Source organism: Ranitomeya variabilis, chromosome 4 (genome assembly GCF_051348905.1).
Source record: "Ranitomeya variabilis isolate aRanVar5 chromosome 4, aRanVar5.hap1, whole genome shotgun sequence".
In the NCBI taxonomy this organism is placed as follows: Eukaryota; Metazoa; Chordata; class Amphibia; order Anura; family Dendrobatidae; genus Ranitomeya; species Ranitomeya variabilis.
In genome coordinates this window covers 548,562,330-548,583,301 of record NC_135235.1, presented here as the reverse complement: position 1 = coordinate 548,583,301, position 20,972 = coordinate 548,562,330, and the positions used below count along the sequence as shown (strand labels likewise).

The 20,972-nt window shown below is 44.5% G+C and overlaps 1 protein-coding gene across 5 annotated transcripts in view; it reads right to left on the bottom strand.

Moving 5' to 3' along the window:
- The window catches only part of MEIOC (meiosis specific with coiled-coil domain), a 224,250-nt gene that overhangs the window by 93,365 nt on the left and 109,913 nt on the right, over nt 1-20,972 (bottom strand). For all 5 annotated transcript variants that reach the window (XM_077252612.1, XM_077252611.1, XM_077252615.1 and 2 more), the window contains one exon: nt 5,538-7,188. In XM_077252612.1, coding sequence (XP_077108727.1) covers nt 5,538-7,188 — 1,651 coding nt within the window. The remainder of the gene's footprint in view (nt 1-5,537; nt 7,189-20,972) is intronic.

Here is a 20,972-nt window from a genome sequence, read left to right as displayed (position 1 = left end):
TGGAAAACAGACTACGCCGAAATAACATCCGTATTATAGGCCTGCCGGAACGCTCAGAAGGCCAACAACCTGAAAAATTCTTGGAGGGCTGGCTCAGAGATATTCTGGGAGATGAATTCTCCCCTACATTTGCTGTGGAAAGGGCCCACAGGGTCCCGACAAAATCTCCTCCTCCAGGCGCTCCGCCGAGACCCTTCTTGGCCCGCCTTCTTAATTCCAGAGACAGAGATGTGGCCCTCCGTATGGCGAGGCAAAAAAGTCCTATTAAATTTAACAGCGCTACTGTCTCGATATTCCCAGATTTTTCTATGGAGTTACAAAAACAACGGGCTCAGTTCATGGAGATAAAGAAGCGACTAAGAGAGAAAAATGTTGTGTATTCAATGCTTTATCCTGCCAGACTCAGGGTCGTGTATAAAGGTTCTTCTTCCTTTTTTACTACCCCGGCGGATGCTGAAGAGTGGCTACGGTCGTGTGTGGGAGTGGACGGGGGAGGAGAGAAATCCTAAGTTGGCTGCTGTTTATATTTACATTGATCTACAAAAGGAGGAACTCTCTCGTCGGGGAGATTTTCTAGTTTCTTTCTATCAAGAACTTGGAACTCTCTCACCGGATTTTCCTTGTTGATGAGGGGAGCTCCTTTGCCAGCGTCCTGGGAAACAACTTTACCGAACTCTGCGTTCAGAGAATGGTATCCCCTTTTTTGGACTGGGTTATGCGGAGCACAAATTTTTGCTCCCTTAAGAAGCATTTTTTGCTCTTCAATGTTTTGGTTTTGTTTGTTAGTTATATAGACATTACTGCCATGTTTTTCTTCACCACCGGCGTGACGGACGCTCGACGTGATATTATATTTTCTAAACTGTTGAGATATGGCGTCTGATGTAACATGCATGACTTGGAATGTGAGAGGTCTTGGGTCGCCTCGTAAGAGAGTCAAAGTATTTTCTCAGATAAGACGTTATCGCCCTCATGTAGTAGCTTTGGTTGAAACACACCTGACTAGAGACTCGTCCCGTTATGTGCAGAAACCTTGGGTGCAATGGTCTGTGCACGTATTCCATACTAGTTATTCTAGAGGAGTATCTTTGTTAATCCATAAGGATATTAGATGGGAGGTCAGAGAAGTTTGGAGAGATCCGGAAGGTCGTTTTGTGTTTGTGTATGCGAATATGAATTCAGAGGACTATATTATAATGTGTATATATAACCCTCCTCATGCTAATATGTCGGTTGTCAAGAAGGCGGTTGACTTTGCCTTAAACTATCCAGATGCGCATGTTCTGTGTATGGGAGATTTCAATATGTTAATGAATGAAGGTATGGATAGACTCCGGCTCGATGGAGAGACCACAGATGTAAGTCCTTCACCATCTCGATTGTCAATATTCATGGAAGGTACTGGCTGGTTAGATCTTTGGAGAACACACCACCCCGACGTAAGGGAGTTTACTTGTCATTCGTCTGTCAAACGCACTTTGTCTCGCTTGGACTATATATTCGGCTCCAGTAACTTGGCGGTACGGGTGGGGGAGGTGAGTCATGGGAGTAGAGGGGGTCTCAGACCATAGTCCAGTGATCCTTAAACTTAAGTTGGGTCGGGTGAGGAACATTATAACTTGGAAAGTAAATCCATTCTGGCTGAAGTTAATAGGCCCAGAGGACCGGACTGTTGACCAACTGGACTGCTTTATTGCATCCCACCCTATGCCGCAAAATATTAATATTCTTTGGGACGCCCTTAAAGCATATCTGAGGGGTTGTTTGTCTTCTACCATCTCGTATATTAAGCGACAGACCTCAAAGGAAGACGATGACATGGACGAGCGACTGAGAGACTCGGAGGCGGCCTATATAGCTAACCAGACAAGTGAGAACAGGACGGAGTGGCTACACTTGCACAGACTCCATAGTCAATATACTGACACTAAATCTAAGCGCAAACTATTTTTTACTAAACAGACATACTTCGAACTGGGAAATCAGTCCAGTAAACTCCTAGCATACATGGTTCATCAGCACAATACGTCCAACACTATACTTAAAATCCGGAAGCCAGACGACTCTGTAGTAACCTCGACAGATGACATACTCCAATGCTTTTGTGATTTTTATAAAGAGCTGTATAGTTCTAAGGGAGACTCTGATACCTTGGAATGCCTAAATTATTTATCAGACTTAGTATTCCCTGCGTTGAATGCTGCGCAACAAGCCTTTTTAGACGCTGACTTTACTCTTGATGAGGTGAACAGGGCCATAACAGACATGGCTTCTGGCAAGGCACCGGGTCCGGACGGCTTCCCTATAGAAATATATAGAAAATATAGAGATGCTCTGGTTCCAATTCTGTTGAAAGTATTTCAGGGGATTTGGGAGGGTGGTTCCTTGCGGGATTCTTATTATGAAGCAAATATCATAGTCTTAAAAAAGGAAGGGAAGGACCCCCTAGACTGCGGATCTTATCGTCCTATTTCATTAGTTAATGTGGACTATAGGATCTTCACTAAAATTCTAGCTACTAGATTAAACACGGTAATATTAGATTTAATACATCCAGATCAGACAGGTTTTATGCCAGGTAAGAGTACCTCTATTAACATCAGGAGGGTTCAATCAATAGCCCAATATAGTACGTTGGTACCTGAGAGTCGATGGGCCATGGCCTCGCTGGACGCGGCTAAGGCATTTGACTCTCTTGAATGGCCTTTTTTGTCTGCATGTTTACAACGATTTCAATTTGGTCCTAAATTCCAAAAATGGATTGCAGCATTATATTTGAAACCAAGAGCCCGGATAATTATTAATAATTCTATTTCTGAATCATTCTCCTTAAAGAGAGGGACTCGCCAGGGATGTCCTCTATCTCCGGCCTTGTTTGCCCTTGCAATAGAGGCGTTGGCGATTCGTATGAGGTCCTCCCCATTGGTTAAGGGCATTATGATAGCAGACCGCGTGGATACTATCGGTCTATATGCGGACGATATGGTTGTATTTCTTGATGAGGTGGAGGAGACCCTGCCACACGTGATCACTACTATAGAAGGATTCAGTAGACGTTCCGGACTATATATTAACTGGGATAAATCTGCCTTGATGCCTCTCTTTCATGGTTCGGCGGCACACCTTAACACTTTATCCCTATTGCCGGTTGTCACTAGCTTTAAATACCTAGGAATAATTATACCAAAAGATAGTAGACTTGATTTACAATTTAATATTCTCCCGTTGCTGGAGTTCGTTAAACATAAATTTGCTATATGGAGTAAACTGCCTTTATCTGTCTCGGGCCGCATAAATTTGATAAAAATGATACTCCTCCCGAAGCTTAATTATTCCCTCCAACATAGTGCAGTACCGGTTCCTAAATCCTTTTTTGCCAACTTGAACTCATTAACTACATCCTTTATTTGGGGAAGGGCTAGACCCAAACTCAAATTATCCACCTTACACAGATCTAAGCAAATGGGAGGGGCGGCGTTGCCAGATTTTTTTTTATACTATTTAGCTGGACAGCTTAGAGCTCTGGGAAAATGGATGCCTGGGGGAGATTTACCGAACTCGGAAAACCATCTGGCTCATGCTGCCAAGATCAGCTGCCCGTTGGGTTTCTTGGAAATAAACAAACCCTCCGTCCCTAGATTGTTGCCATTGCTTCGGTTGGCAAGGTTGATTTGGCGGCAAGTGAAAAAGGTAATCCGTTTTGATGGTATTGTAGCTGAAATGCCATTATGGGATAGTGAATATTTCCCGAGCTTACTGAATCACCCTTCCGCTCAATTCTGGACGTCGCATGGTGTTTTGTCGATTAATGATCTTTATGAACAGGGAACCCTAATGTCCTTTGAACAAATCCAGCATAAGCATGATATACCGAGACCTCAGTTCTTCCGATATCTTCAACTTAGATCGGCGATTCAGTCACATCTTCGAAGTGTGGAGGTGGCACAAGTAATATCCTCTTTCCCACTGATAGGGATTTTCAAGTCACAGGGACCCCGTGGTCTTATCTCTGCATTGTATACTTATATGTTGTCCGTGGGTGCTGATGCTACCTTGTTGCCGATAAGGGAAAAATGGAGGGTCCTGATACCCGACTTACAGGGTGAGGACTGGGAGATGGCCCTTGAGTCCCCAACCAAGGTGTCGCCCTCAGCTAACAATAAAATGATACAGTTATATATTCTGCATCAATCATATCTAACCCCATTGCGACTATTTAAAATTGGGTGGTCCCGATCTTCAGAATGTACTAGATGTCATACGGAGGAGGCGGATTTCATACACATGATATGGGAATGTCCAGTTATTATGTCTTATTGGAGAGAGGTGGCCTCGTTGTTGACTTCCCTTGTACGTATTCCTGTTCCCTTGACCCCGTCAGTGTGTTTGTTTGGGATACTGGAGGAGGAGATGTGGGGCCACCATGTTCAAATTTTTCTGAGGGAGACACTTTTTCTGGCAAGGAAATTGATTGCCCTGCGTTGGATGGGCACTTCACATCCGTCCCTTAGGGCCTGGATAGAGTTGGTAAATCTGATTGTGCCATATGAACGCACCTTATACCAGAATAGAGGTTGTTTAGAGAAATTTAATAAAATCTGGGACTTATGGAACTCGTCGTATCTCACCGTGTCATCACGTAGTTAAGGGCCTAGATTCAGTATAGTAAAGAGTTGATAAACTGTGCGATTCACGCTGCGCACTAAAACCGTTATGCTAATGTGGTGGAGACTGTTTTGTTTAGGCAGTAAGATAGGTTGAGTTTTAGGATTTTCAGTATATGTGACATACTATTATATCTTAAATATGCATAATCCGATCGGTGTATATAACATTATATGAATTAATCTATCATTATGATGTACCTGCACTGACCTGGAAATGTGTAAACTGTGTATGTACATGTGAATTAAGTGTTTTAATAAACGAATTTAAAAAAAAAACCATAACATCATCTGTGAAAAAGTTGAAGTTGAAAAGAGGATGAATTCTAAAAATGGATGATTCTAAACACACCTCAAAATCCACAATAGTCTACCTCAAAACACGAAAGCTGAAGGTTTTACAATGGCCCTCATAGTCCCCTGATCTGAACATCATTGAAAATCTGTGGCTAGACCTCAAAGAAAGCAGTGCATGCAAGACAACTCAGGAATCTCACAGAGCTGGAAGAATTTTCCAAGGAAGAATGGATGAAAATCCCTCAAACAAGAATTGAAAGACTCTTGGCTGCCCACAAAAATTTTTTACAAGCTGTGATACTTGCAAAAAGGGATGCTACTAGATACTAACTATGATGGCTGCCCAAACTTTTGCATTGGCCCATTTTCCATTTTTTTTTAAATATAATAGATGAAAATATATTTTTTTGGCCTAGAATACAAAGGAAATGTGTCATCTTTAACTTTAGGCCTTTTAGAGATCATTTCATTTTCAACTTGCTTAACTGTTCACAATAACAGTAATTTTGATTAGGGGTGCCCAAACGTTTACATGCCACTGTATATAGCAACATATATAGTTCTCTTTGTACATACCTTTTTCCTTTCCTTCTCTAGAGCTCGACAGTAGTCGAAACATTCATCCAGACGAATGTGGAGTTCATTTCCAAGAATGCTTCTAGGCTTTACTGACCTCTGCGTGCTTAAAATAACTGCCAAGCCTTGAAGGGAAGCATCACCAAGTAAGAGGCCATTGATCTGTGACCATGCTTGGCCCTGGTTTTTGTAAGAGTATAGATCATGGCTGTCTATCATTGGGTGGACACTGTGACCCAAATTATTAGAAAACGGTGACCTAAAGTTACTCGATGAGTTTAAGTTGAAGTTACCCATACCACCCATCATCAATCCATTGGATAAAACCATGTTCTGTGGGTGGGTTAGTTTGCTACTATTTAGCGGCTTATTATCAACACTTACATTTCCCAGATTATTGTAAGCAAGAGCACTGCTAAATAATTCTTTGTGGTTTTGTACTATGCTGTCAGTATTATCCTGGATGCTAAATGACATGTTTTGCTTCTTCTCTGGAATGATCTTCTTGACATTTCGGTCTGAATAGCTGTATAAGCTTGATAGATTATCACAGATGCCATTTAAAGTCTTCATTCTTTTTTCAGCCACAGACTTAAACTTGTGGTCCTCTGTGACTTTCTGAAAATCTCCCAGTGTCTTGTCAGCACTATTGTAACCATAGTCTATGGATGAGTATGTTGGATTTTCACTGTGAAATTTTTGGGCACTGCTACCAGGTATGAGAGGAGAACGTAAATTTTGATAGTTAGAAACAACTGCAGGATTTTTCTGCGAGATTGATAACATATTACCTGACTTCACATGATTGTTGTACAAATTTTGAGAGTTTCTTTCCATCTGTCCATTTGTCCATGATAACTTGTCAGAACTATTGTTGGAAATGGAGAACAAGTAGCTGGACAATTTAGTTAAGTCTGAATTTTGGAGTTCCTGTTTGGGTGTGTGTCTTTGAAAATGATCAGTAATAGCCATATTATTACTATATAGAGTTTTAAGTCCAAATTCTGGCTTTTGATCATACTGAGAAACATAAGATGAGTCTTTCAGGAAAGATCTATCTGATACTGATGGTGTTGTTATTGGGATAGTAAATGTTTGGTCTGGAATATAATCATCAAATGTTTGGCAGTTCTGTTTTGCTTGGAAAAAATTACTATATGTATCTGCATCTAAGACAGGTAATTCAGGTGAATTATTCATGCAGCTTTTGACATCCTGGAAGCCAGTCACGGTTCGTTTATTGTGCATGGTCTTACCATGAGGGCTCATATCATACCTACCAACTTCTTCAAAGGTACTCTTACTTAATGGTGACAGGAATGTATCTCTCTTCTGAAAGGCGTCTTTGGTTGTTTCAGATGCTAAAAAGTCATTGAAGTGAGAGTACCCATGTGGATTTATTTTGGCATTTATATTATAACTGCGTGAAGTATCACTCTGGCATTGATACAGCAAATGTTCTTCTTGCTCCAAATCATCTAAATCCTCCAAATATTGTGATTTTATACTGAGAACAGGCTCTGTACTAGAAAAACTTTGTTGTAGATTGATCAGACGATCAGATTGTTTAAGGTCTGGGAACAGGTCATAGTTCTCAGATAGCCTGTTCATATGACATGGCCACGCAGATTTCAAAACGGGAGAGCAAAACCTAAGAAGAGCAATAAAACAAATTAAATTGTTTTGCATTAATCTTTTTTTACTTACACAACTAAACTATAATTCTTAATACCCCAGAGGCCATACAAGCATTATATAGTGACTGGAGAACATGTTACCAATACAATCACTGAATACAACGATTACCCTTCATTGTTATTCACCGGTTAGTAGTTTTACAGTTATGGCTAATCAATGTATATAAGCTACACTTTTATTCTTAGGCTTTGTATGAAGTGATGAAAAAAAGGTTCTTCAATCCAGCAAAGCAAATTAAAAGCAAACATTTTTTATTGTGACTTCATTAAAATAGTAGCATGGGCATAAAAAATTCACGCATTTAGAGTCTGACTATTAATCGTAGATATATACATAACTAGATCTACGATTTAGGCTGCCGTCACACTAGCAGTAGTAAGCTGGTTTTGGCTTACAAATACTGATGTAAAATACTGACCAAATACTGCTAGTGTGACGGCAGCCTAAGAGTCAGCCAGACTCGAAACACTTCAGTATTTTTCTATGCCAATGCTACTATTTCGATGAATAATAAAAAATGTTTTGCTTTTAATTCGCTTTACTGGATTGAAAAACCTTTTTGCACACTTCGAACAAGGCTGCTTGATACCTCACAAAACTTATACATGTACATTGGAGTGAATTGCCCAGAAACCAGACTGAACAACACAGATATACTGGATGGGGCGAGCTGGATGCACTAACTTTCTTATACTACTATAAGCTTTGTACTTTAGATTTACATCTATATACCAACATACTCGCTGTACTACAGACCATAGTTACTGGGAGAAGGTGGAATAATCATTACTGAAAGGACTAATTAAAAAGTATATATTTAAAAAAGTTTAAAAGGGAATCTGTCAGTAGGATCAGCCCTCCTAGGATGTCTATAAGGGCATGTAAATTATAGCAAGTTGAATAACATAATGCCATCATATCTGCGATAACATGTCTTACTCCAGGGAAATCCAAATGTTTCTTAATATGTAAATGAGGTGTTCAGTGCTATGGGCCAAACACTGATCCCCCTGAGAATCTGCCTCCAGAGCTTATTTTAAATAAAAGGGGCATTAGCAGTGAGAGACATGTAATGGCTGCTCGCCTGATCTACATATCGGACACTGGTAATGCCCCTTTTCATTTAAAGCACAACTCCAGGTTTTTTTTTTCCAGCACTATAGTGGTGCTTTAATATAAGTCCCCTGCCCCCAGTCATATACTCACCCTCTGGCGTCTTCATCGTGATTCGGCACCGCTCTGATCCCGCTTCGCCATGTTGTGAAGTGCAGCTTCTGACTGGTCAAAAGTTAGAAACTATGTCACAGGCTCCCAATGCAAGTCTGAGTGCCAGAACGAGCCTCTCATAGACTTGTATTGAAAAGTGACCTCACACTGCTCCATGAAACACTGCTGGCAAGTCACTTTTCACGTAGAACGACGGGAAAAGATGAAGAATGCGGCAGGTGCGTATGAGACGGGGCATGGGAATTACATTTAAAGCACCATTCCAGCGGTGTAATAAAAAAAACGCTGGAGTAATGCTTTAAAATAAGATCCAGAGTCAGATTTCCAGGGAGATCTTTGTCCGGCAGATATTAAAGCATCATTTTATTCAGTGTTCTATGACCTACATCCCCATATAGTAGGCTTGGGAAGATAGATCCTACTGACGGATTCCTTTTAAAGAGAAGCTGTCAGGTTCCCGAATGATTAAACTGCCACCGCTAGGCTGTGCAACCTTATTCTTGCATTAAAATGACATATTTAAAATGCATCTATTTCTACAAGATCAAATTATAATGCCGTAGCCAATATACTATGCAAGGTAACTAGTCTAGTAGAGCGTTAAATCCCATGGACTAACCCTCAACCAGTAGCTTCAATCACTCCCTATTGTGTGTAATTAAAGTTCTCTACATCATCTAGTTATCCATTGAACTGTCGGGCAGTGCTGCTGGGTGACCTGCCCCTGGCTTCATCAGCTTAGTGCGCATGCTCTGGAGGCAGTGCTCTCACACCCAGCCGACTACGGCAGAGGAGCTGAGCACTGCGGCCAGAGTATGCGTGGGCGCTAATGCAGCCCTGTTTTGCTCACAGTTATAATAAATCTGTCCTGTTCCTCATCAATGTTTTCTTAGTATGTAAACACATATGGGTCCAGTGCTAAGCTCCTTCGTGGAAGTTGGCAGGGCAAGAAAGCACTGTCTCGGGGGCATGCACAATGAACTAATGAGGTAGGTAGCACTACACCCAACTTCACTGTGCAAGCTCCAGCATTTAAGACATTGCGTGTATGCACAAGAGATGAGGGACCAACGATACGATGCAGGAAATTAAAGAAACTTCAATTAAGCCGAAAGGAGGGAGCATGAAGCTTCTGTGGGAGGATTAATAAGGGGGAGTAAAAAGCCCCACTGACTATTCCACATTAATTTGCATAATGACTGCGATGGCATATAAATTGTTTTTGCAAAAATAGGTGCATTAATATAGTACAAGAAGTACATCCTTTTAACGCTGGAATAAGGTTGTATAACATAGAGATGACAGTTTAACAGCATTTGGGTACCTGACAGGTTCTCTTCAACTACAAACTAAATCTGTCCAAACACGTTACAATGACATGGTCATGGCTTGTATAGAAAATAATGTAATTCCAACCATAAACTATACAAACTGGTGCCAACGAGTTCTGTGACCATATAAAAGCACCAGGTCACAGGTCATAAAACTTCTTGCATTTTTAAAGTAGGGCACAATTAGTACACCACTTAGCTCTGACTCAACTTGCTGGGTTGTTATTAATTACATGAATTCTATAGCAACTAAGGAGTGCAGATCCACTGACAGGTGCACCTAAGGCATCATTTTAACAGGAGAAAGTTTTTGAGAAAAGTTAGCTAGCCAACAAAAACTTGATATTTCTTCTCTTAGGAGACATAGGTGATTTTGGGTATAGCTCTGCGGTTATTCTCCATAGGATCTAGACTGACCTGCTTTTAAGGTACATTGTTTGGGGTCAGGAATATGTGGTTGAACTGATGTATCATACACCACCTTAGCAAGTAGAACAATGTAACCTTTCTCTATCTCCTGAATAAAAGGAGTCACTGCACAGCTAAAAAAAACCACAAATGGCTTTTGAAAAATGCAAGATGAATAACCTTGTTGTATAGGGTGGAGCTATCTGCAAGGATGCTAGGTAAGTTTTATAGGCTATCCCTCTCGTCTTCATACAGATTGAACATGAAGGGGAAATCAGAGTTCAGCTTCAGCCTGGACTTCATCTTCATGTTAAATCTATAAGAAGTCGGGGACAGTGACACCAGCGCTGATTGGGAGTTCAAGAAGGGATTGTCCTAGTAGCGGACAAACCGTTGCTCTAAGACTAGCAGTATCACACATCACTGAGGCATCTAGGTCTATTATGGACATGTCAATGCTGGGCTGATCATGAACATGCTTGGCTTTCTGTCGCTAGAGGCTTCATTTAATCCCTCTAACTGTGATAAATCACCTTCACAGTCCAACTGTACGCTAGAGCCAAAGAACGAGTTAGATATACCAGTTTAAACCAACTCACAGTGTCACCAGCGTCATCTTCTTCCCCTACTGCAAGGGTGATGCGGTCTGATGTTTTCTACATGGGTGACAAACTCTGTGAAGAGTAAGATCGCGAAGATGGATTCTAACCTAGATGAGGAACAATCCTCAACACTGTTATCAGACTCATCTCAGTCGTCAATGATACACTCCAATGGACATGAATACTTCCATCTTCCAAAAAGGGAGTGTCCTTTCTTCCCTTTCTGCTCTAAGAATAATGTGTAACATGTAATCCCTTATAAAATATATTTTATTAAATGTAAACATTAAAAATACCTAATCCCAGTGAAACACAATAGACCTAACCGTGCACATAACCTGACAAATATCTGACTCTGCTGTCCCTTCCTGTCAGTGGAGGTTGGCACCCTGATAGAACCGATTTTTTGGCGCCCCCACTCAACGGCGGCTAACCCAGCTCACCCTATTCATTCTTATCAGGCTATAGGATCGCAAGCGATCTTGGAATCCACTAAGGGGTGCCTGGGAGTCGTGGTCCCCAAACCTGATGTGTTAGGGTGCTGCAAAACGACAGTACGTAGATTTGCCACCTCCAGGCTGAGTTTCTGCAGTAGCCCTGTCAATGTAGTGATAGGATCCTTTTACCTGGCGAGTTCAAACCATTGGCGATAAAACCTTAATATGCATTGTTAATACTATATCTTGCTTTATGTGAAACCATTGCTCCTAAATGAGTGACAAACATGGTGTTAGGGCTGGCAGAACGCACCGAGTATATTTAGATATAATTATTGGTGCGTTTGCAGCCCGGGGTCCACCGTGCAGGAGACGAACCTGCTGCTAGCAAATGGCGGCATAATATGGCGGTATAAGCAAACTCTGTTACTTCAGAGTCGCACAGAAGGGAAAACGCTGTGCCCTGTTAGCATCACAGGTGAACACAGCTGCCTAACAGAGCAAAAGCAATCAGTGGCCAGGGAGTAGCAAGCACACAAACACCTCCTCTCCGGTGGAGCCGGAATTCTAATGGCTTTATGCCAGCCCTGAATTCATCATACAAAACTCCTCACCGGAGGTGCTGGTATTCTAGTGGCTTATTTCACCCTGACAACAAGCAGACAAGGCCACTGAATAGCAAAAGCTCATGACATAAGCTGATCCTAGTGCATGGCCGTGCAACCATGCAAACCTTTTATAGCTGCAGCAACTTCAGGACCTTCCAAGAGGACCAATGGGAGCTGCCACAGTACCTGAGCAACTTCAGGACCTTCCTAGAGGACCAATGGGAGCTGATGCAGTACCTGAGCATGTGACCCCTGACCTCCAATGAGGTCTTACCTTGGGCATGCTCAGAAGGGGAAAAGCAGGACTTAGTCCCAGAGACGTCTGCTTGCCGCTGACCAGGACTGGCTACAATGGCTGAGCCAGATGCTGAGAGCGACGTCTCCGCTGAGCAGGCTCCACTGCGGCTGAAGAATGGGAGACCGCAGCGGAGATGGTTCGAGACTCCCCCTGTGCAGAGGCGGGAACCCGACCCCTAACATTACCCCCCCCCCCCTTGGACCTCGGTACGCTCGAAGGCCGCAATGAGCTGCGGAGCTCGAATATGCTCAGCAGGCTCCCAAGACCTGTCCTCTGGGCCATAACCCTTCCAGTCCACCAAATAAAATTTCTTGCCACGTACCACCTTGCACCCCACAAACTTGATGTCCCGGCAGATGACTCGGAAAACCGGGACATGTAAACGGGCTTCAAGAGGGACACATGAAAGGTGTCGGTGATACCTAGGCGTGGAGGAAGGGCCAGACAGTAGACCACAGGGTTAACCTGATCGAGGACCTTGAAGGGTCCCAAGTAGCGAGGTGCAAACTTAGTGAACTCAACTCGCAGCCTGATGTTACAGGCGGAGAGCCAAACTAAGTCGCCAGGAGAAAAGGTAGGAGCGGGGCGCCGATGTGTAACAGCGGAGGACCTCATTCTCTCCTTGGAGGCCCGGATGGCATCCTGAGTGCGGTCCCAAATGTCCCGTGCCTCCACAGCCCAGTCTGCTACCCTGGAGTTGGCAGAAGACACGGGCATAGGCACAGGAACCTACGGATGCTGACTGTAGTTAAGAAGGAATGGGGTCTGCTCAGTGGAGTCGGCTACGGCGTTGTTCAGCGCAAACTCCGCCCATGCTAGGAAGGATGCCCAGTCATCCTGCCTGGCTGAAACAAAATGTCGCAGATATTTGACCAAGGTCTGGTTGGCCTTCTCTACCAACCCATTCGTCTAGGGATGGTATGCTGAAGAGAGATTCAACTCGATGCTGAGCAGACGACAAAGCTCTCTCCAGAACCGAGACGCAAACTGGGGACCCCGGTCACTGACAATTTTGTCCGGCATGCCGTGTAGGCGGAAAATGTGTTTTATTTACAACGTTGCCAAGGCCCGTGAGAAGGTAGCCGTGGAAGAGGCACCAAGAGCACCATTTTAGAAAAATGGTCGGTGATTACCCAAATGATGGTGCAGTCGCGGGACTTGGGTAAGCCCACCACAAAGTCCATCCCGACCAGTGCCTGTCTGCCACCGGCAGAGGATAGAGTAACCCAGCTGGCCATTGTCGAGGACTTATTTTTGGCGCAGGAGACACACTGTTGTGAATTCTGTTCTCGAGCTCCCTCCTGTGGTTATGAATGGTACTTCAGCGAGTTCTGTTCATGGACTCCCTCTGGTGGCTGTGAGTGGAGCTGCTGGTTCTGAGATTCCTTCTCCAACTGATCTCGTTCAGGTCTTGGCTGGCTGCTCTATTTAACTCCACTCAGATCGTTACTTGATGCCAGCTGTCAATGTCCTAGTACTGGTTCAGTTCACTTGGATCTTTCAGATGACCTGTCTACTTCAGCAAAAGTTAAGTCCCTGCTAGCTTATTTGTTACCACTGTGTTTTTGTCCAGCTTGCTTTAATGAATTTATCTTGTTAGCTGGAAGCTCTGGGATGCAGAGTGGCACCACCACGCCGTGAGTCGGTGCGGTGGTTTCTTTTGCACACTCTGCGTGTTTTTTTTGTTAGTTTTTTATGCTGACCGCAAAGATACCTTTTCTATCCTCAGTCTGTTTAGTCAAGTCTGGCCTCCTATGCTGAAACCTATTTCATTCCTGTGTTTGTGACTTCCATCTTAACTCACAGTCAATATATGTGGGGGCTGCCTATTTGCCTATTTCTTTGGGGAATTTCTCTGAGGCAAGCTAGGCTGTATTTTCTATCTTTAGGGGTAGTTAGCTCTCAGGCTGTGAAGAGGCGTCTAGGCAGAGTCAGGAACGCTCCACGGCTATTTCTAGTTGTTGTGATAGGATTAGGAATTGCGGTCAGCAGAGCTCCCACTTCCCAGAGCTCGTCCTGTGTCGCTAGTTTGCTCATCTGGTCATTTCTAGTGTTCCTAACCACCAGCCCAACATAACAGTACAGCTGGCCCGCAAAGTGTTAATGCATCTCAATAGAGGGATAAGAGAAGTTCTGAGACCATTTTTTTTTTCTCTGCAGTGTGTTTTGTATTTCTTTTCCCCTTAACCTCTGGGTGGTTCAGGACACAGGTGTAGTTATGGACATTCAAGGTCTGTCCTCTTTTGTGGATCAACTCACTGCAAGGGTACAAAGCATTCAAGATTATGTAGTTCAGAACCCGATGTTAGAACCCAGAATTCCAATTCCTGATTTGTTTTCTGTGGATAGATCTAAGTTCCTGAATTTCAAAAATAATTGTAGACTGTTTTTTGCTTTGAAACCCCGCTCCTCTGGTGACATAATTCAGCAAGTAAAAATCATTATTTCTCTGCTACGTGGCGACCCTCAAGACTGGGCATTATCCCTTGCACCAGAAGATCCTGCATTGCGTAATGTAGATGCGTTTTTTCTGGCGCTTGGATTGCTTTATGATGAACCAGATTCAGTGGATCAGGCAGAGAAAGTTTTGCTGGCTTTTTGTCAGGGTCAGGATGAAGCGGAGGTACATTGTCAGAAGTTCAGAAAGTGGTCTGTGCTTACTCAGTGGAATGAGTGTGCCCTGGCGGCAATTTTCAAAAAGGGTCTTTCTGAAGCCCTTAAGGATGTTATGGTGGGATTCCCCACGCCTGCTGGTCTGAATGAGTCTATGTCCTTGGCCATTCAGATCGATCGACGCTTACGTGAGCGCAAAAATGTGCACCATTTGGCGGTGTTTCCTGAGCAGAAGCCTGAGCCTATGCAATGTGATAGGACCTTGACCAGAGATGAACGGCAAGAATACAGATGTCAGAATGGGCTGTGTTTTTACTGTGGTGATTCCACTCATGCCATCTCTGATTGTCCTAAGCGCACTAAACGGTTCGCTAGGTCTGCCACCATTGGTATGGTACAGCCAAAATTTCTTTTGTCCGTTACTCTGATTTGCTCTTTGTCGTCCTATTCTGTTATGGCATTTGTGGATTCAGGCGCTGCCCTGAATTTGATGGACTTGGAGTTTGCCAGGCGCTGTGGTTTTTTCTTGGAGCCCTTGCAGTATCCTATTCCATTGAGAGGAATTGATGCTACACCTTTGGCCAAGAATAAGCCTCAGTACTGGACTCAATTGACCATGTGCATGGCTCCTGCACATCAGGAGGATATTCGCTTTTTGGTGTTGCATAATCTGCATGATGTGGTCGTTTTGGGTTTGCCATGGCTACAGGTCCATAATCCTGTATTGGACTGGAAATCAATGTCTGTATCCAGTTGGGGTTGTCAAGGGGTACATGGGGATGTCCCATTGTTGTCTATTTCGTCCTCCCATCCTTCTGAAGTCCCTGAGTTCTTGTCAGATTACCGGGATGTATTTGATGAGCCCAAATCCAGTGCCCTACCTCCTCATAGGGATTGCGATTGTGCTATTAATTTCATTCCTGGTAGTAAGTTTCCGAAGGGCCGACTGTTCAATTTATCTGTGCCAGAACACGCTGCAATGCGGAGTTATATAAAGGAGTCCTTGGAGAAAGGGCATATTCGTCCGTCGTCGTCACCGTTGGGAGCAGGGTTCTTTTTTGTGGCCAAGAAGGATGGTTCTCTGAGACCTTGTATAGATTACCGCCTTCTTAATAAAATCACCGTCAAATTTCAGTACCCTTTGCCGCTACTGTCTGATTTGTTTGCTCGGATTAAGGGAGCTAGCTGGTTCACCAAGATAGATCTTCGAGGGGCGTATAATCTTGTGCGTATTAAACGGGGCGACGAATGGAAGACAGCATTTAATACACCCGAGGGCCATTTTGAGTACTTGGTGATGCCATTCGGGCTTTCTAATGCTCCATCTGTGTTTCAGTCCTTTATGCATGACATCTTCCGAGAGTACCTGGATAGATTCATGATTGTATATTTGGATGATATTTTGGTCTTTTCGGACGATTGGGAGTCTCATGTGAAGCAGGTCAGAATGGTGTTCCAGGTCCTTCGTGCTCATTCTTTGTTTGTGAAGGGGTCTAAATGTCTCTTTGGAGTTCAGAAGGTTTCATTTTTGGGCTTCATTTTTTCCCCTTCTACTATCGAGATGGACCCTGTTAAAGTTCAGGCCATTTATGATTGGACTCAGCCTACTTCTGTGAAGAGCCTTCAGAAATTTCTGGGCTTTGCTAATTTTTACCGTCGCTTCATCGCTAATTTTTCTAGTGTTGTTAAACCATTGACTGATTTAACCAAGAAAGGTGCTGATGTGGTCAATTGGTCCTCTGCGGCCGTTGAGGCTTTTCAGGAGCTGAAGCGTCGTTTTTCTTCTGCCCCTGTGTTGTGTCAGCCAGATGTTTCGCTCCCGTTTCAGGTCGAGGTGGATGCTTCTGAGATTGGAGCAGGGGCTGTTTTGTCTCAAAGAGGTTCTGATGGCTCTGTAATGAAACCATGTGCTTTCTTTTCTAGAAAGTTTTCGCCTGCTGAGCGCAATTATGATGTGGGTAATCGAGAGTTGTTGGCTATGAAGTGGGCGTTTGAGGAGTGGCGACATTGGCTTGAAGGAGCCAAACATCGCGTGGTGCTCTTGACGGATCACAAGAATCTGACTTATCTCGAGTCTGCCAGGCGTTTGAATCCTAAACAGGCTCGATGGTCGCTGTTTTTCTCCCGCTTCAATTTTGTGGTTTCGTACCTTCCGGGTTCTAAGAATGTGAAGGCTGATGCCCTTTCTAGGAGTTTTGTGCCTGATTCTCCGGGAGTTCCTGAGCCGGCTGGTATTCTCAAAGAGGGGGTAATTTTGTCTGCCATCTCCCCTGATTTGCGGCGGGTGCTGCGGGAGTTTCAGGCTGATAGACCTGACCGTTGCCCAGCGGAGAAGCTGTTTGTCCCTGATAGATGGACTAGTAGAGTTATCTCTGAGGTTCATTGTTCGGTGTTGGCTGGTCATCCTGGAATCTTTGGTACCAGAGATTTGGTGGCTAAATCCTTTTGGTGGCCTTCCTTGTCACGAGATGTGCGTTCTTTTGTGCAGTCCTGTGGGACTTGTGCTCGGGCTAAGCCCTGCTGTTCTCGTGCCAGTGGGTTGCTTTTGCCCTTGCCGGTCCCGAAAAGGCCCTGGACGCATATTTCCATGGATTTTATTTCAGATCTCCCTGTCTCTCAGAGGATGTCAGTTATCTGGGTGGTTTGTGATCGCTTCTCTAAGATGGTCCATTTGGTACCTTTGCCTAAATTGCCTTCCTCCTCTGATTTGGTTCCATTGTTTTTCCAGCATGTGGTTCGTTTACATGGCATTCCGGAGAACATCGTGTCGGATAGAGGTTCCCAGTTTGTTTCAAGATTTTGGCGGTCCTTTTGTGCTAAGATGGGCATTGATTTGTCTTTTTCTTCAGCTTTCCATCCTCAGACAAATGGCCAAACCGAACGAACCAATCAGACTTTGGAAACATATCTGAGATGCTTTGTTTCTGCTGATCAGGATGATTGGGTGTCCTTCTTGCCTTTGGCTGAGTTCACCCTTAATAATCGGGCCAGCTCGGCTACTTTGGTTTCGCCTTTTTTCTGTAATTCTGGTTTCCACCCTCATTTTTCTTCAGGGCAGGTTGAGCCTTCGGACTGTCCTGGTGTGGATTCTGTGGTGGACAGGTTGCAGCAAATTTGGACTCACGTAATGGACAATTTGACATTTTCCCAGGAGAAGGCTCAACGTTTCGCTAACCGCCGTCGCTGTGTTGGTCCCCGACTTCGTGTTGGGGATTTGGTTTGGTTGTCGTCTCGTTTTGTTCCTATGAAGGTTTCGTCTCCTAAGTTTAAGCCTCGTTTCATTGGTCCTTATAAGATTTCTGAAATTATTAATCCTGTGTCATTTCGTTTGGACCTTCCAGCTTCTTTCGCCATCCATAATGTGTTCCATAGGTCGTTGTTGCAGAGATATGTGGCTCCTATGGTTCCCTCCGTTGATCCTCCTTCCCCGGTGTTGGTTGAGGGGGAGTTGGAGTATGTGGTGGAGAAGATTTTGGATTCTCGTACTTCGAGACGGAAACTTCAGTATCTAGTCAAGTGGAAAGGTTATGGTCAGGAGGATAATTCCTGGGTGGTTGCCTCTGATGTTCATGCTGCCGATCCTGTTCGTGCCTTTCATTTGGCTCGCCCGGAGCGGCCTGGGGGCTCTGGTGAGGGTTCGGTGACCCCTCCTCAAGGGGGGGGGGGGTACTGTTGTGAATTCTGTTCTCGAGCTCCCTCCTGTGGTTATGAATGGTACTTCGGCGAGTTCTGTTCATGGACTCCCTCTGGTTGCTGTGAGTGGAGCTGCTGGTTCTGAGATTCCTTCCCCAGCTGATCTCGTTCAGGTCTTGGCTGGCTGCTCTATTTAACTCCACTCAGATCGTTACTTGATGCCAGCTGTCAATGTCCTAGTACTGGTTCAGTTCACTTGGATCTTTCAGAGGACCTGTCTACTTCAGCAAAAGCTAAGTCCCTGCTAGCTTATTTGTTACCACTGTGTTATTGTCCAGCTTGCTTTAATGAATTTATCTTGTTAGCTGGAAGCTCTGGGATGCAGAGTGGCACCACCGCGCCGTGAGTCGGTGCGGTGGTTTCTTTTGCACACTCTGCGTGGTTTTTTTGTTAGTTTTTTATGCTGACCGCAAAGATACCTTTTCTATCCTCAGTCTGTTTAGTCAAGTCTGGCCTCCTATGCTGAAACCTATTTCATTCCTGTGTTTGTGACTTCCATCTTAACTCACAGTCAATATATGTGGGGGCTGCCTATTTCTTTGGGGAATTTCTCTGAGGCAAGCTAGGCTGTATTTTCTATCTTTAGGGGTAGTTAGCTCTTAGGCTGTGAAGAGGCTTCTAGGCAGAGTCAGGAACGCTCCACGGCTATTTCTAGTTGTTGTGATAGGATTAGGAATTGCGGTCAGCAGAGCTCCCACTTCCCAGAGCTCGTCCTGTGTCGCTAGTTTGCTCATCTGGTCATTTCTAGTGTTCCTAACCACCAGCCCAACATAACAACACACGCCCGAATATAGTCTCCGACGTTACGGGCCATATGCGGCCACCAGTACGCCCTTGCCAGAAGCTCAGATGTTCTTTTGGTCCCAAATTGTCCACCCACCCTGGACGAGTGAGCCCAACAGAGAACCTCCGGTTGCAAATTTGATGGCACGAAGGTCCTGCCTGGGGGCACAGACTCTAGCGAAACCGGAGCCACGGTCCTCAGGCTCTCAGAAGGGACAATAAGCTGAGGTTCCTCCTCCTCTGATGACACTACGGAGTGGGAGAGCGTCGGCATGAATTTTCTTCTCCCCGGAGAGAAAATGGAGGGTGAAATGGAACTGGGAGAACAGGGACCATCGGGCCTGGCGAGAATTTAGCCGCTGGGCAGTCTGAATATAGACTGTTATGACCTGGTGGTTACGGAGTGGTACTGAGATGACCTGGTGGGTAAAACCAATCATGGACAAGCTCAGAGGAGGTGGCAGCTCTACAGACAGTAATCACCTATATGACCTAGTGATTACGGAGCAGCACTGAAATGACCTAGTGGGTAAAACAAATAATGTACTAGCTCTGAGGAGGTGGTAACTTTACTGACCGCAATCCCTACTCCTAACACCAACACTAGAAATAACCGTGGAGCGTTCCTATCTCTGCCTAGACGCCTCTTCACAGCCTAAGAACTAGCTACCCCTGAAGATGGAAACGGATCTCCCCTCAGAGAAACCCCCAAAGGAAAGATAGCCCCCCACAAATATTGACGGTGAGTGAAGAGGGAAATGACAAACTCAGAAATGAAACTAGATTTTAGCAAAGGAGGCCACTACTATATAAATAGACAGAGAAAGAAAAGGCTACTGTGCGGTCAGTATAAAAACTAAATGTCCACGCAGAGTTTACAAAAATAACCTCCACACCGACTCATGGTGTGGAGGGGCAAATCTGCAACCCCAGAGCTTCCAACTAGCCGGAATATTTCATGATGACAAGCTGGACAAAAGAGACATAACTTAAACTGAACAAAAGGTCATAGGCAGGGAAACACCCAAAAACTAGCAGAACTTATCTTAAGCTGAAATGGACTGGCCAACAGAGAACTTCCAGGAAAGGACTGAATCCACAGGAAGGAACATTGACAGCTGGCATCCACTACAGCCCAAAGCCCAGTTAAATAACCAGGCCAGGGAACCGATTAGTGAAAGCAGCTGCTAAGTTCCACTTGAAACCACCAGAGGGAGCCCAAGAGCAGAACTCCCAAAAATATCATTTGCAACCACAGGATGGAGCCCAAGAACGGAACTCACAACAGTACCCCACCCTTGAGGAGGGTTCACCGAACCCTCACCAGAGCCCCCAGGCCGATCGGGACGAGCCAAATGAAAAGAACGTACCAAATCGGCAGCATGAACATCGGAGGCAAAAACCCAAGAGTTATCCTCCTGGCCATAACCCTTCCACTTGACCAGATACTGAAGTTTCCGCCTTGAAAGACGAGAATCCAAAATCTTCACCACATACTCCAGCTCCCCCTCAACCAACACCGGAGCAGGAGGGTCAACAGAGGGAACCACGGGCACCACATATCTCCGCAACAAAGATCTATGGAACACATTATGAATGGAAAACGAAGCTGGAAGGGCCAAACGAAAAGACACCGGATTGATAATTTCCGAAATCCTATAAGGACCAATAAAACGAGGTTTGAACTTAGGGGAAGAGACCTTCATAGGAACATGACGAGAAGACAACCACACCAAA